Below are 12,519 nucleotides of genomic sequence, written 5' to 3' on the forward strand. Positions count from 1 at the left end.
GTGAGTTTCATTAGATAAAGGGGATGCAGCCATAAGAATTTTATAAGTATTGGAGATAATACCCCTTTGGTGGGGGCTCTGCATACATAAACGTTCGAAGGGTGTAGGCTTCCCCAGGATCAATGAGGGTGATAGAGTAGAGAAAAAATGGCGTATTTGGAAATATATATATAGGTGATGAGGAGGTAAAGAAGCTTTTTTCTGGAGATCCGGGAATGAATGTAATTTACGAGTCACCGGATGTACCAAGTGATGCAATTGAAAAAGGTTAGATACCACCCAAAGAGACATCCGAGATATGGCCATATTGTCTGGCAGGTTAGGGTTGTAGAGGATATTTGTCAAAGGGGAGCATTCAGAGGCTAGAGTAAATTGAGTCTTACATTTCTGCCATACCGTCAATGAAAATTGCATGGGACCAAGGAATAGATGGCGGAAGGAAGAGATATCCACTGCCGCGGTGGACCAAAGAAGGGAACATGGATGAACTGGGGACAGTTGTAAAGATTCAATCTCAGTCCATGTGTTGGGAGGGTGTTGCGTGGACCATGACAGAAGAAAACTAAGGTGAGTTGCATAATAATACTTGATTATATCCGGCGCTCCCAGACCTCCCCTAGAACGCGGAGAAAGCAGAACAGAACGTGCAATCCTGTGCCGCATATTGTGCCAGATAAAGTTTAGGAAAGATTTCTGAAGCGAGTGAAGCTTGGACATAGGAACGGGAACGGGGAGAGTTGCAAACAAGTACAAGAGTTTGGGTAACACGGTCATTTTTAGAACGTTAATGCGACCGAGAAAAGAGATGGGCAAGGCATCCCAACGTTTCAGAGAGCGAGAGATTGCTATAAACAAAGGGGGGAAATTGGCCTCGTATATGGATTGGTAAGAGAGAGAAATATTAGTACCTACATATTTTAAAGAGTGTGTGCACCACCGGTAGGGAAAGGCTTCCTGAAGCGAGGACAAAACGATAGGTGGGATATGTATTGGGAGTGCCTCAGTTTTGGACGTATTGACTTTGTAACCTGAAATAGCCCCAAATTGTTTCAAGGACTTATGCAAAATCGGTAAAGAAGTATGGGGACTCGTAAGCGTGAGAAGAATGTCATCTGCAAATAACGATAATTTGTACTCATGGGAATGTGACTGTATCCCGCGAATATCCGGGTTTGACCTAATAGCGATGGCTAGAGGTTCCAGACAAAGAATAAACAGTAAAGGAGAGAGTGGGCAGCCCTGACGCGTTCCGTTTGACATCTGAAAGGGAGGCGAGAGAAAAGAAGCTAATCTGACCTGTGAAAGGGGGAATGAATAGAGGGCCTTCAAAGCTGCTACAAATGGACCTTTGAAACCAAATCTCTCCAAGACCATGAACATATAAGGCCAGCTTAAACGGTCGAAAGCTTTTTGAGCATCCAAGCTTAATAACACTGTAGGGGTAGAGGACCTGTTAACCAGATCAACCAGATCAATAGTTCTCCTAGTGTTATCTGCGGCATGTCTGGCAGGTACAAAGCCCACTTGATCCCTATGTATGATCTTGGAGATGATTCCGGACAATCGGTTGGCTAAAAATCTTATAATCGGAATTGAGTAGGGCAATGGGGCGGTAGTTGTCCACGATAGAATGGTCCTTATCGGGTTTAGGGATGACCGAGATATATGCACGGGAGAATTCAGTCTGAGGTATAATTCCCTTAAAAATATCGTGATATAGAGAGAGGAGATGCGGTGCCAGAATACCAATAAATGTTTTATAGTAGGAGTAGGGCAATCCGTCCGGTCCCGGAGCTTTACGAGAAGGGAGAAGTTTGATTGTGTCCAGTAATTCCTCTAGGGTAATGTCAGCATTAAGGGTGGCAGTGTCCGAAGGTGAAATACTCGGGAGTGACAATGTATCAAAAAAATTATCAAATAATGACTGTGTGAGGGGTGGCTGCAGGTCCGGGGTTAAACAGTTATACAATTTCCCGTAAAATGAGCCAAAAAGAGTTGCCATAGCCCGAGGATCGTAAGTGGGGCTTCCATCTGGCTGTATTAGTAAGTCAGGCATCGTGGAAGGGGACTGAGCTTTGAGACGATTGACTAACATACGATGGGGCTTATTGGAAAATTCATAGAATTTCTGCTTGACCCAAAGGAGGGATTGAGCAGTCCTACTGGAGTCAAGAGCTTTAACCTGATCCCGTAGAGAAATTACCCTCTGGAGCCCAGGAATAGATGGCTTAGCCAATAACCGACCTTCCGCCCAAGATAGCTGTTGTATGAGGGAAGCCCTAGCACTCGCCGAGGACTTTTTTAAACGAGAACCCATAGAAATACAGAGCCCTCGAAAAACCGCCTTGTGAGCCTCCCATAGAGTTGAGGAGGAGTTTACGGAACCAACATTATGGGTGAAATAAGTATCAAGTCCCTGCGATAATTCATCTCTAAGATGGTCTGTGGAAAGAAAGGTCTCATTAAGGCGCCAATGACAAGGTTTGGATATAAGAGGGGGGAAAAAAAGGTTTAAAGTCAAAGAGGCATGGTCAGACCAAGTAATGGGATTAATATCAGAAGATACCAGAAGTGGAAGCAATGGAGCAGAAACGAAAAAATGGTCTAGGCGAGAATAACTACGGTGAGGGGTAGAGTAAAAAGTGAACTGTTTATGGAGAGGATGTTTAATCCGCCATGCGTCAAAGAGACGATGCTCCCTAATTAATCTACGAAAGGATTTTGAAGAGGAGCATTGCCGCTTCGAGGGAGAGGACTCAAAAAGAACCTTCCTGTCTTTATGGGGGGAAAGAATCAGATTAAAATCTCCCCCAACTATCACCTGTGAAGTGGAAAAGGAATCCAGTTCGGCGAGTGTTTGGGATAGAAATTGCAATTGGCCTGTGTTAGGGGCGTATAAATTCAGCAGAACTATGGGAGTCTCACTAAACATACACTCCAGAAGAATGAAACGACCCTGTCGGTCAACTTTGGAGGAAACAACCCGAAGGGAGCAATGTGACCCAATCAAAATTGCCGCTCCGGCCTTCCCAGAAGGATCAAAAGCCGAGTAGGCACGGGGAAAAAATCTCGAGGCAAAACGAAAGGAGCCTGTAGATTTGAAATGGGTCTCTTGGACAAAAATGATATCTGCTCCTGAGGATCGAAATTCCTTCAAAGCCATCCACCTTTTTTGAATAGAGTTGAGGCCCTTAACATTGTATGACAGAAACCTCAAAGCCATTATAGAATAACAGTGGCTGGGCTACATGTATTAGCATGACAAATGGAAAAATTACCATCGATGTAGTAAAAAGAAAAAAAACAGAAAACAGAAAACATAACACAACAGAAAAAAATACACAATGAAGAGCAGGTATCCGCAAGGATATAAACTTGGGAACGTCAACTAAGCCCAAGTCGTCTAGGCCATTGGCTAGACAGTATCGAGGGCAGCACAACATCCGACACTTCCGGGAGGACGTCAAACCCGGCCAGAGAAAACAAGAACAAAATAAAATGCACCCAGCAAGGCTATGGCCGAACAAAACACCCGATTCGGCACAAAAGGTCACCCCTGAAAATCATCAGGCAGGAGGGTCGCTTGATCGGGGAGGGCGTGGACGTTGCGGTGTGCGTCTCCTCCGACCTCCGCGGACTGGTGTCCATATCTTGGAAGGGGTGGCAGAAGGACGGGATGGAGTAGGCGGCGGCGAGGACATATCAACAGGTAGAGGTGGAAGTCCCAACTGCTTAAGGAAAGAATCCGCCTCTTGAAGATCACGGAGGACAACATGGGTGTTGTCCTTAACAACCACCAGCTTAAAGGGGAACCCCCAACGATACAGGACACGATGATGTTGAAGATGTGTGGTGATCGGCTTAAAAGCCCGTCGCTTAGCAAGAGTAATCGGAGAAAGATCACAGAAGAGTTGGAGTTTATCACCTTTAAACTCCAAAGAAGATTTGTGGCGGGCTGCTGATAGTAAGGCTTCTTTACTTTGAAAGTAGTGGAAGCGGACTATAACGTCACGTGGACTGGTTCCCTCAATCGGTTTAGGGCCCAGAGAGCGATGGGCCCTATCCATCCGCCAATCTGCTTCTGGGACCATGGGGGCAGTAGCGATGAAGAAGGACAGTAGATGGCAGTGCAATTGAGCATCAGCAACAGATTCGGACAAACCACGTATACGGATATTTTGGCGCCGTTCCCTGTTTTCCAGGTCCTCTTGCTGGAGCTGCATTTGGGACATGGAATGTTTCAGATAGGCATTATCTTCCTCCAAAACGTGAACGTATTGCACCAAATCATCAAACTTACTTTCCAGCTTATCCGTGCGGTCCCCAATCTGGGCTATTTCCCCTCTGAGCTCATTAGCCAATTTTCCCACTTCAGCGGCTATAGAGGCGGTAATGTTTCGTAAAAAAATTTGCAGCTTGTCGTCTAACGCGGAGATTGTGAGCAGAGGAGACGACTTTGTCTGCTGAAGATTCAGACCAGGGGCTGGGAGACCCCCTGGAGTAGGGTTGTCCATAGCCTCTCCTGCTGTCAATTGGGGGTCATGATCCCCCATGTGTGGAAGGATCGGAGCAGAGGTTTGCAGCTGTGCTGGGATTATACAGGGTGCAGTACCCTCCGCGGCCGCTAGAGGTCCGGGATCGTTCCTCGGACCTCTATCCTCACTAGAGGCCGGGGATTGCGGCCTATATAGGAAGCGCCGCAGAGGCGAGGGCCGCGGGTCCTGAGGCTGCGGGGAGGGGGGCTTCCAGCGCCCTATCTTCCCCATAGAAGCCTCTCCCTGGTGCTGGGCCGGGTGCTTGGTGAAACGTGACTCACCCGAGGCAGAAGATCAGCTGTAGTGCGAAGCGGGTGAGTCACTCCTGGCCGGGGATGAGCGGAGCTCAGCAGAACACGTCTGCCATCATCCCTGGCCACGCATGCGCCCCTTGATATGTTTTATCCCCCAGACCATTCACCATTTTTTTTTTATTACCCATCTCTGGACTAGTTCTATTTTTTCAATATCTTTTTGTAAGAGCGGTCTCCATAACTGGACACAGTATTCTAAATGAAGCATGTGATGGGAGTCACTTTGGGTGGGGGGCCCATGGAACCCATCTCACTTTGGAGAGGTGGGGAGACCCCTGTCTCAGCTCCCCATATCCCTCTTATGTGTAAGTCACCCTGTGCCTGTTGGGGGTACAGGGTGATTTGCCCTAATATTGTGTGGGCTTTGTCTCAGACTGTGTAGACATGTGTAGGAGATAGGTGGGGTGGGGGTTGTTGATTGTTGAATGCTATGTGGCTGCATTCCATTGTTCTATTATGTGTCTAGCTTGGGAGCAAACTATTATGGGATGTATGTGTTTATGTGTATGAGCTTAGTGGGGGGGGTGTCTCCTGCAGCCCTCCCTCCTGATGGGACTGTCTTCTGGTGTGAAGTCTGAATACCTGTTTGTCTCTTGTTACTAAATGTAGATTGCCCCACCCTGTGTCATTATTCAGGGAGGGGGGACTGTCCCCTGAGTGTATATGTCTTGTATCTGTGTTCAAATAAAGTCGTCTAGTCTTGTATGGTCAGCTGTGGTGTCTGTTGTCGGTGTTCGGACGGGGAACGGAAGTACTCAAGCACAGTGTGGGTCGGTTCCGTTACAAATTATAACTAAAGATCTATATAAAGGAACCAGGACCTCCTTCCTCCTGTTAGCGACCACTCTAGTGATGCATCCTAGAATTCATTTTCCTTTTTCCACTGCCTGGCCACACTGTTTGCTTATTTTGCAATCATTTGAAATAAGTACCCCCAAATAATTTTCCTCTGTAGTGCTGGCCAACACCATACCCCCAATGTTGTACTCTTTTAAGGGATTATTTTTCCCTGTGTGCATTATTTTATAGTTATGAGAAGCTGAGAAGCCCCAAGATAAAATATGTGGGACTTTAACCTCCCTGGCTGATTTTTGGTGCTGAAAGCGGTACCAATATTTTGCATGGAAATTTGGCGTTTTATATTGTAGACCTGCAGTTCTTAGGAATAATTCACTGAAATCTGTCCGAACAAGAGTCTAGTAAACATCCCGGGGATGATAACATTTGAAACACGAAATCATAAATTATAATTTAATAAATAATCATAAAAAATAATAATATAATAATAATAAATTTAATTCAATAATATAATCAAACCAAAAACACTGAAATGTGAAATATAGCGCCAAGTTCGCCCATCGCTGAGCTCAGTCGCAGAATCGTTTTCAGTGTCTGATGAGGAATTTCCCCCACGAATCATTATCACTCAATTCTGCAAGTGGTTCTAATTTACTATCGCTGTTCTCTAGCCGGTCTAAAACTGCTTTTGACCTAAAGGGACGTTTTTTGGACGCCATGGACGTTTCTCAGTTTCCAGGCAATAAGAACAGTAAAAATGCAGGCAGGGCGCCAGACAAAGCACTCGGGACAAAATGTATGTGAAATGGTTTGATACAGGAATGTTATACTATGTGATTTTAATGATTTTAGTGAATGTCACTTTTTGTCATTTTCAAATTTCCCACCGGTTCTGTCCCCCATACGTCCCAACGCTCGCTGGGGATGGAACCCAGAAGACAGATGCCGGCATCGGCCGGATTACATTGCCGGGGACACTGCAGGAGGGACATCGCGGGAGCGCAGGACAAGGTAAGTGATCGAGGGATTGCGGAGCAACGCTGCATGGTAATCCTGAGTGTAGCTCGGGGGGGTTACTGCTTGTGGTGCTAAAACTTTACCCCGAGCTACACTCGGGAATACCGCCAGGGAGGCTATGGGCAACTAAAAAGGATACTGAGGTAAAATACACCAAGCTTTCTTAACATAAACAAATACAAAAATTATATGGTTTGACCCATAGATAAATCATATGTAAATGGCTATGTTTCAAAAAGACAAAAGACATTAGTTTGTATATCTATGACATTTTCATTTGTTCCACTATAGCTTTATGTTTTGAGTACCTGATGCGTTTCAGAATATTTTCTTTCATCAGTGGTGAGCAGTGGACCAGGATGATGCATCCTATATGGATATATTTAGAATACACATAGCCAAAAAATAATAAAACCAGTCTTCCAATACCTGCCAGCACCCACAAATGTGGGAACCCCACTGGTCCAGATGATCCCAGTACTGAGATCGCCATAACAGCCCCAGCCAAGCTGGAGACATGTCTGCACACTGGCCAAACTAGCGGCCACCACCTGCACTCTCCTCACAGCTTGGGCCAGCTCAGCCTCGCTATTTTCATTTAGAAACATTGAACTGCAGTTTCCACCGTTTTAAACAATCTTCCAGCAATGCCAAATCATGCTCCATGTTACAGAAACCTCCAGGTATATTAACCCTAATGCAAGCCGTTGTATTACCAGAAAAAAGACATACTTTACCCAACAACCCTTTAGTTACTGTATATCACTTATATATAGATTAATTAGAACAGTACCTAGTACAGAGCCTTGCGGCACACCAGTAATAATGAGTCTCTTATCCAAATGAACCCCATTTACAAAATCACTCTGGTATCTATCCTTTAGCCAACTGCGTATTCACTGGACCACCCAAGGATTAGGTCAAGTAACTTAAATTTTGTATTGAATCATTATGCAGAACTGTATGCCTTGCTGAAATCAAGATTTGTTTTTTTATAAATGTACCTGTTTCTGCAACATTTGTCTCTTTGAAATTTAAAATGTTTGCTTTTGTAAATGATTTTTCCGTTCTTGTTTTAATATCAAACCAAAGACATTGGTGATCACTAAAACCAAAATGTTCTCCCACCTCAACATCAGACAGTTGATCCCCATTTGTCAGTACTAGGTCTAGAATATGATCACCTCAGGTTGGGCTTTTTACTAACTGTTTTAGAGAAACCCCATTCATTACCTCCATTACACCCCTGCTCCTGCAGTAGCAGTTTGAGAATTCCAGTCAATGTCAGGCATGTTGAAGTCAACCATAATTTAAACCTCTTCTTTCATAACCTCTAGCCAATCAACATGTTATCATAATCTTCAGTCTGTCCTGGGGGTCTGTTTCTAAGGGAGGACCCCTATCTTTTAGGAAGGCAGACCCAGAGGGTTTCAAGTATTTCATTTGTTTTTGAGTGAATGTTAGCATTATGCTATTTTTGACATATATGGCATCTTCACCTTCCCTCTTCCCTACTCTGTCATTATTGTATAGTATATACCCTGGTATAGTTATTTCCCAGTCATTTGAATCCCTGAACCACTTCTCCGTAATTGCAACAAGGTCCAGGTTGTCCGTAGACGTAAGAGCTGCCAGCTCACAAAGCTTGTTGCCTAAACTATGAACATTAGTGCCCATGACGCGACAAACACTGTGATCTACTACTTTATTTTTACCACTAGAAACTTTAATTGAAGTGACTAACCCATCAGCCCAGTCCTTAGCAACAAAAACCTGCAAGGTAAAATCATCATAAACAGCGCAAATAATAAAACCAAATAAAATTAAAATGAACAAATAGTCCCACTCCAAAAAGTTGTGTAAATTATATAAAGTGTTGAGAAAAATATATATCAAAACAAATGAGAAAAATAAGAAAAAGAAAAAAAATTTGTCTTTGTTCAAAAGAAGTGTGCTTCCACCACGAACCAGTGCTTCAACCAACATATACCGCACTCACCAGATTCTGGTGAAGTAAACGCCTTTTAGGAATTTTAGGGATCCTAGACCATTCTTTTCAGCCTCCAGAACTCCACTCCACCACATGAGACCTTTAATCCACCTTCTAATACTTCCAAACTTCTCCTCCCAGACAGACAGGCTCCAAAATAGTGTTGGAGAAATTAAAAAACACATATAGTGTAATACTGCAACACCCAGCATTCAGTAATGTAAAAACACCAGGCCACTCACATTTGATAGAATAAAAACCATCATGTTTTATTGCCTCAAAAGGCTATCACAATTCTCATTGCATCCAGGACAGCATCAGAAATCCCACAGCTTGGCAGAGGGTGACAGGTTATCTATTCACAGAACAACAAGATGGCCGCTTGGAACTCAACGCTTCGACATGCGTTCCACTCACCGGAAGTGACGTATGACATTGAACAGCAGACTGGAAGTGCATCAACACGTTTCACCCCTCCCACAGGGTGTTTTCAGAGACACACACCTCCAGCACCAAGCCACTTTTATCCACAACAAAGGACCCTCCCCTCTCTTCTCATAGGTCAAATGATATTAATGAATCCTCTCACCCTGTCATCCTATGCCCCCGTGGAATTCCTTCACATTATGTTCAACAAAACACGTATCCCAAAACCAATTCCTACAGACAATTATACTAAACACTAGTTCATATAGAAAGTTTGGGGCACAGTGTTACATCCCAAAACCTCAGTTGGTACAAAACAATAATTATATACCCTAGATTATAAAGGCAAATTGAGAACCACAGTCATCTCATTTCATTTATAGAACACCACCAACGCTAAGGAGTAGATTGGTAAAAATGTTCCCGATTTACCAAGGAAGCTGCCAACCTTCTTGGATAGGGTTGTTTTTTTCAAATGTGGAAGATGTTTAGCATGCAAAAACATGAGAGGGGATAATAAAAGGAGGTATGATAATTTTCAGTCTTGTTCGAATGGAACCTTGTATGAGGGATGCAGACCTTCTCTTTTGTACAGCTCAATGTCAGACCACCTGCTAGCATCACGACTAACATAACCAAAGCCTTTAGATTTGCACCAACCCTTTAACAAAACATTGAACTCTGCTATATAAAGTACTTTCTCTTGTTGTCCAATATGGACAGGTAAGACCTCTCAAAATGTAAGAGTACACCCTAACTGTTGAAGATACTGGTCCAAATTCTGGCCCAAAACTAATAGAAGATGGAAGCTGGTAATATCTAGAACACAATGAAAAAACTCCATTCAAAATAGTGCATGAGTGCTTGTGTAAGCTCCGTAGCTTAATCTGAATTGCACACATGCACTATGACGTGTGGTATGCTCAAACAATGAAACATAAGCTCAAAGTTCAAATTCTAAAGCCAAAGATCAACATCGATCCCCTCATGTTTTGCATTGCATTGTTGTTGTTCTGTCACATGTTCTGTCCCCCTTTGTAATGTACAGTGCTGAGAGAACTATTGGCGCTTTATAAATACTGTATAATAATAATAATAATCTAAATGCATTTATCTCACCCAGAAGCTGTGTGTCAACATATGAAAGTGCCAGTAAGGCCAATATTATTTATTTATTATTTATTTATCGAGTTTATATAGCGCCAAAGGGTTTGCTCAGCGCTGTACAATAGAGGGGGGACAATACATGAAACAGTACAGTAACATCAAACAGCACACAAGGGGTAAGAGGGCCCTACTCTTTCGAGCTTACAATCTAGGAGGGAGGGGGTAGAGGTACAGGAGGAAATGGCTGTGGGGGATGGAGTGGAAGGAGGAGGGAAGGGCAGCGGCTGTTAGGTGAGGGTGGGGTAGGCTTCCCTGAAGAGGTGGGTTTTCAGGGAGCGCCTGAAGGTGAGGAGGGAAGGTGACAGTCTGATGGGTTGGGGTAGTGAGTTCCAGAGGATGGGGGAGGACCTGGAGAAGTCTTGCAGTCGTGCGTGGGAGGAGGAGACCAGGGAGCAAGATAGAAGGAGGTCCTGTGAAGAGCGAAGGGTACGGGTAGGGTGGTATCTGGGAATCAGGTCGGTGAGGTAGTTAGGGGCAGTGTTGTGAATGGCTTTATAGGTCAGAGTGAGCAGTTTGAATTTAATGCAAATATCAATATTAAATCTATTACAAGTAATAAAGAAATGCAAATATATTGTCTAATCCTTTTCAATTATTTGAATTTTTTTTGTAATTAAAATAATTTTCTTCTCTTCTCTTCTCTTCTCTTTCCTACATGGATACATTGAGAATACACATAGCCAAAGAACAATAAAACCAGTCTTCCGATTAAAATATTTTTCTCTCTTCTTTTCTTCTCTTCTCTTCTCTTCTCTTTTTTCACTTTTCTTTTTCTTTCTTCAGGTCATGGATGAGAAAAATATTACCAGCATCAGAAACATTTGCCTACTAGGATTTAGGGCACCTCAAAATGTAACAATTTTGGTGTTTTTTCTTTTCCTTGTGATTTATTGTGTGACAATATGTGGAAACCTCTTGATCATCACACTGGTGTCTTACAACAGAACGCTCCATTCTCCCATGTACTTATTCCTCTCCCAGCTGTCTCTATCAGATATCTTATTAGTAACTGATATTATTCCTAGCATACTTCAGGCTGTTATTTTAAAAGAGAGGGAAGTTTCAATTTCTATATGCATTACCCAGTTTTATTTCTATGGTGTTTCATTAACGTTAGAGATTCTTCTTCTAACAGTGATGTCCTACGACAGGTATTTGGCTATCTGTAAACCATTGCATTATAATTCAACAATGACCTACAATCTTTGCTGGGTTTTGGTTTCCCTAAGTTGGACTATTAGCTTTTCAGTTATCTTGATTCATACTTTGACAATGTCAAAATTGCAGTTTTGTGGTCCCAATATTATTGATCACTTTTTCTGTGATTTTGATCCAATTCTAAAACTTTCTTGCACTAACACCTTTATTGTTCAACTGGAAGCAACATTGTCAAGTGCTATTTTTATTGTCATCCCATTCTTTATCATCATTGCTTCCTATATTTATATTATATTCACCATTTTTAAAATTCCATCTATTTCTGGGAGGCAGAAAGTTTTCTCCACTTGCAGCTCCCACCTGACTGTTGTTTCAATCTATTATGTTACTTTAGGTTGTGTTTATTTGGTACCTAGTAGAGTATCATCATGGAACATCTCTAAATTCCTGTCATTACTGTACACTGTGGTCACTCCATTGATGAATCCAATTATATACAGCCTTAGAAATAAAGACTTCACAAACATTCTGGGAAAATTGGTTAATTCAGAGGGAAACTGTTGGTAATTTATTGTTTACTTGGTGAATTTGTTTTTTTTTTTGCTTTGTATAGTGTATATGCTTGCAAGGAAGAAAAAAAGTGGAAAAACAAGTAACCAACTCATATTCACTCATGGTTAAGCAATACTACATTGCAAAAAAAATTGTTCAATATAACAGAATGAGTTCATGTCAACTAAACTGTATGGTCATCATCTTGATTAATAAATGTATGTTCAGAAAACAACATTGTTTCTTTATATATCCACTATTATCATTTTTCATATGGTAGCATTATGTTGTGTGGAATACCAGAAAATCAACAGTGGATATCATTTTGTAAGTATAGTGAATTACGTTTTCAGCCAGGGGGACAAACATTTTTCAAACTCTTATGGACAGCCACTCTTCATATGTTAGTTTGTACAAACATATTGCTTGAGTAATATTAAACCCAATGCATTCATCTTGGTAATTCTAGGAAATTGCACTGAATAGTTATTAACCTTTTTGGTGTAACAAAATCATAAACACTAAAGAAATTTTGTACAGTTGAGAAGATTGGAATCTTCCA

The 12,519-nt window shown here is 42.4% G+C and overlaps 1 protein-coding gene across 1 annotated transcript; it reads left to right on the forward strand.

Annotated features, from left to right (window-relative positions):
* The first annotated feature begins 11,033 nt into the window (after positions 1-11,033).
* LOC149452603 (olfactory receptor 1M1-like) lies at positions 11,034-12,192 on the forward strand. The gene has a single exon (XM_089689221.1). It carries the CDS (start codon positions 11,034-11,036, stop codon positions 11,970-11,972), a length of 939 nt encoding a protein of 312 aa, XP_089545347.1. The 3' UTR covers positions 11,973-12,192.
* The last annotated feature ends 327 nt before the right edge of the window (positions 12,193-12,519 follow it).

This window comes from Staurois parvus, unplaced genomic scaffold (assembly GCF_062004578.1).
Source record: "Staurois parvus isolate SC_StPar_1 unplaced genomic scaffold, SC_StPar_1.0 ptg000470l, whole genome shotgun sequence".
Classification (NCBI taxonomy): domain Eukaryota; kingdom Metazoa; phylum Chordata; class Amphibia; order Anura; family Ranidae; genus Staurois; species Staurois parvus.

Excerpts from the sequence above, each read along its gene's own strand:
- LOC149452603 (XM_089689221.1), top strand. The coding sequence starts at position 11,034 with ATGGATGAGAAAAATATTACCAGCATCAGAAACATTTGCCTACTAGGA.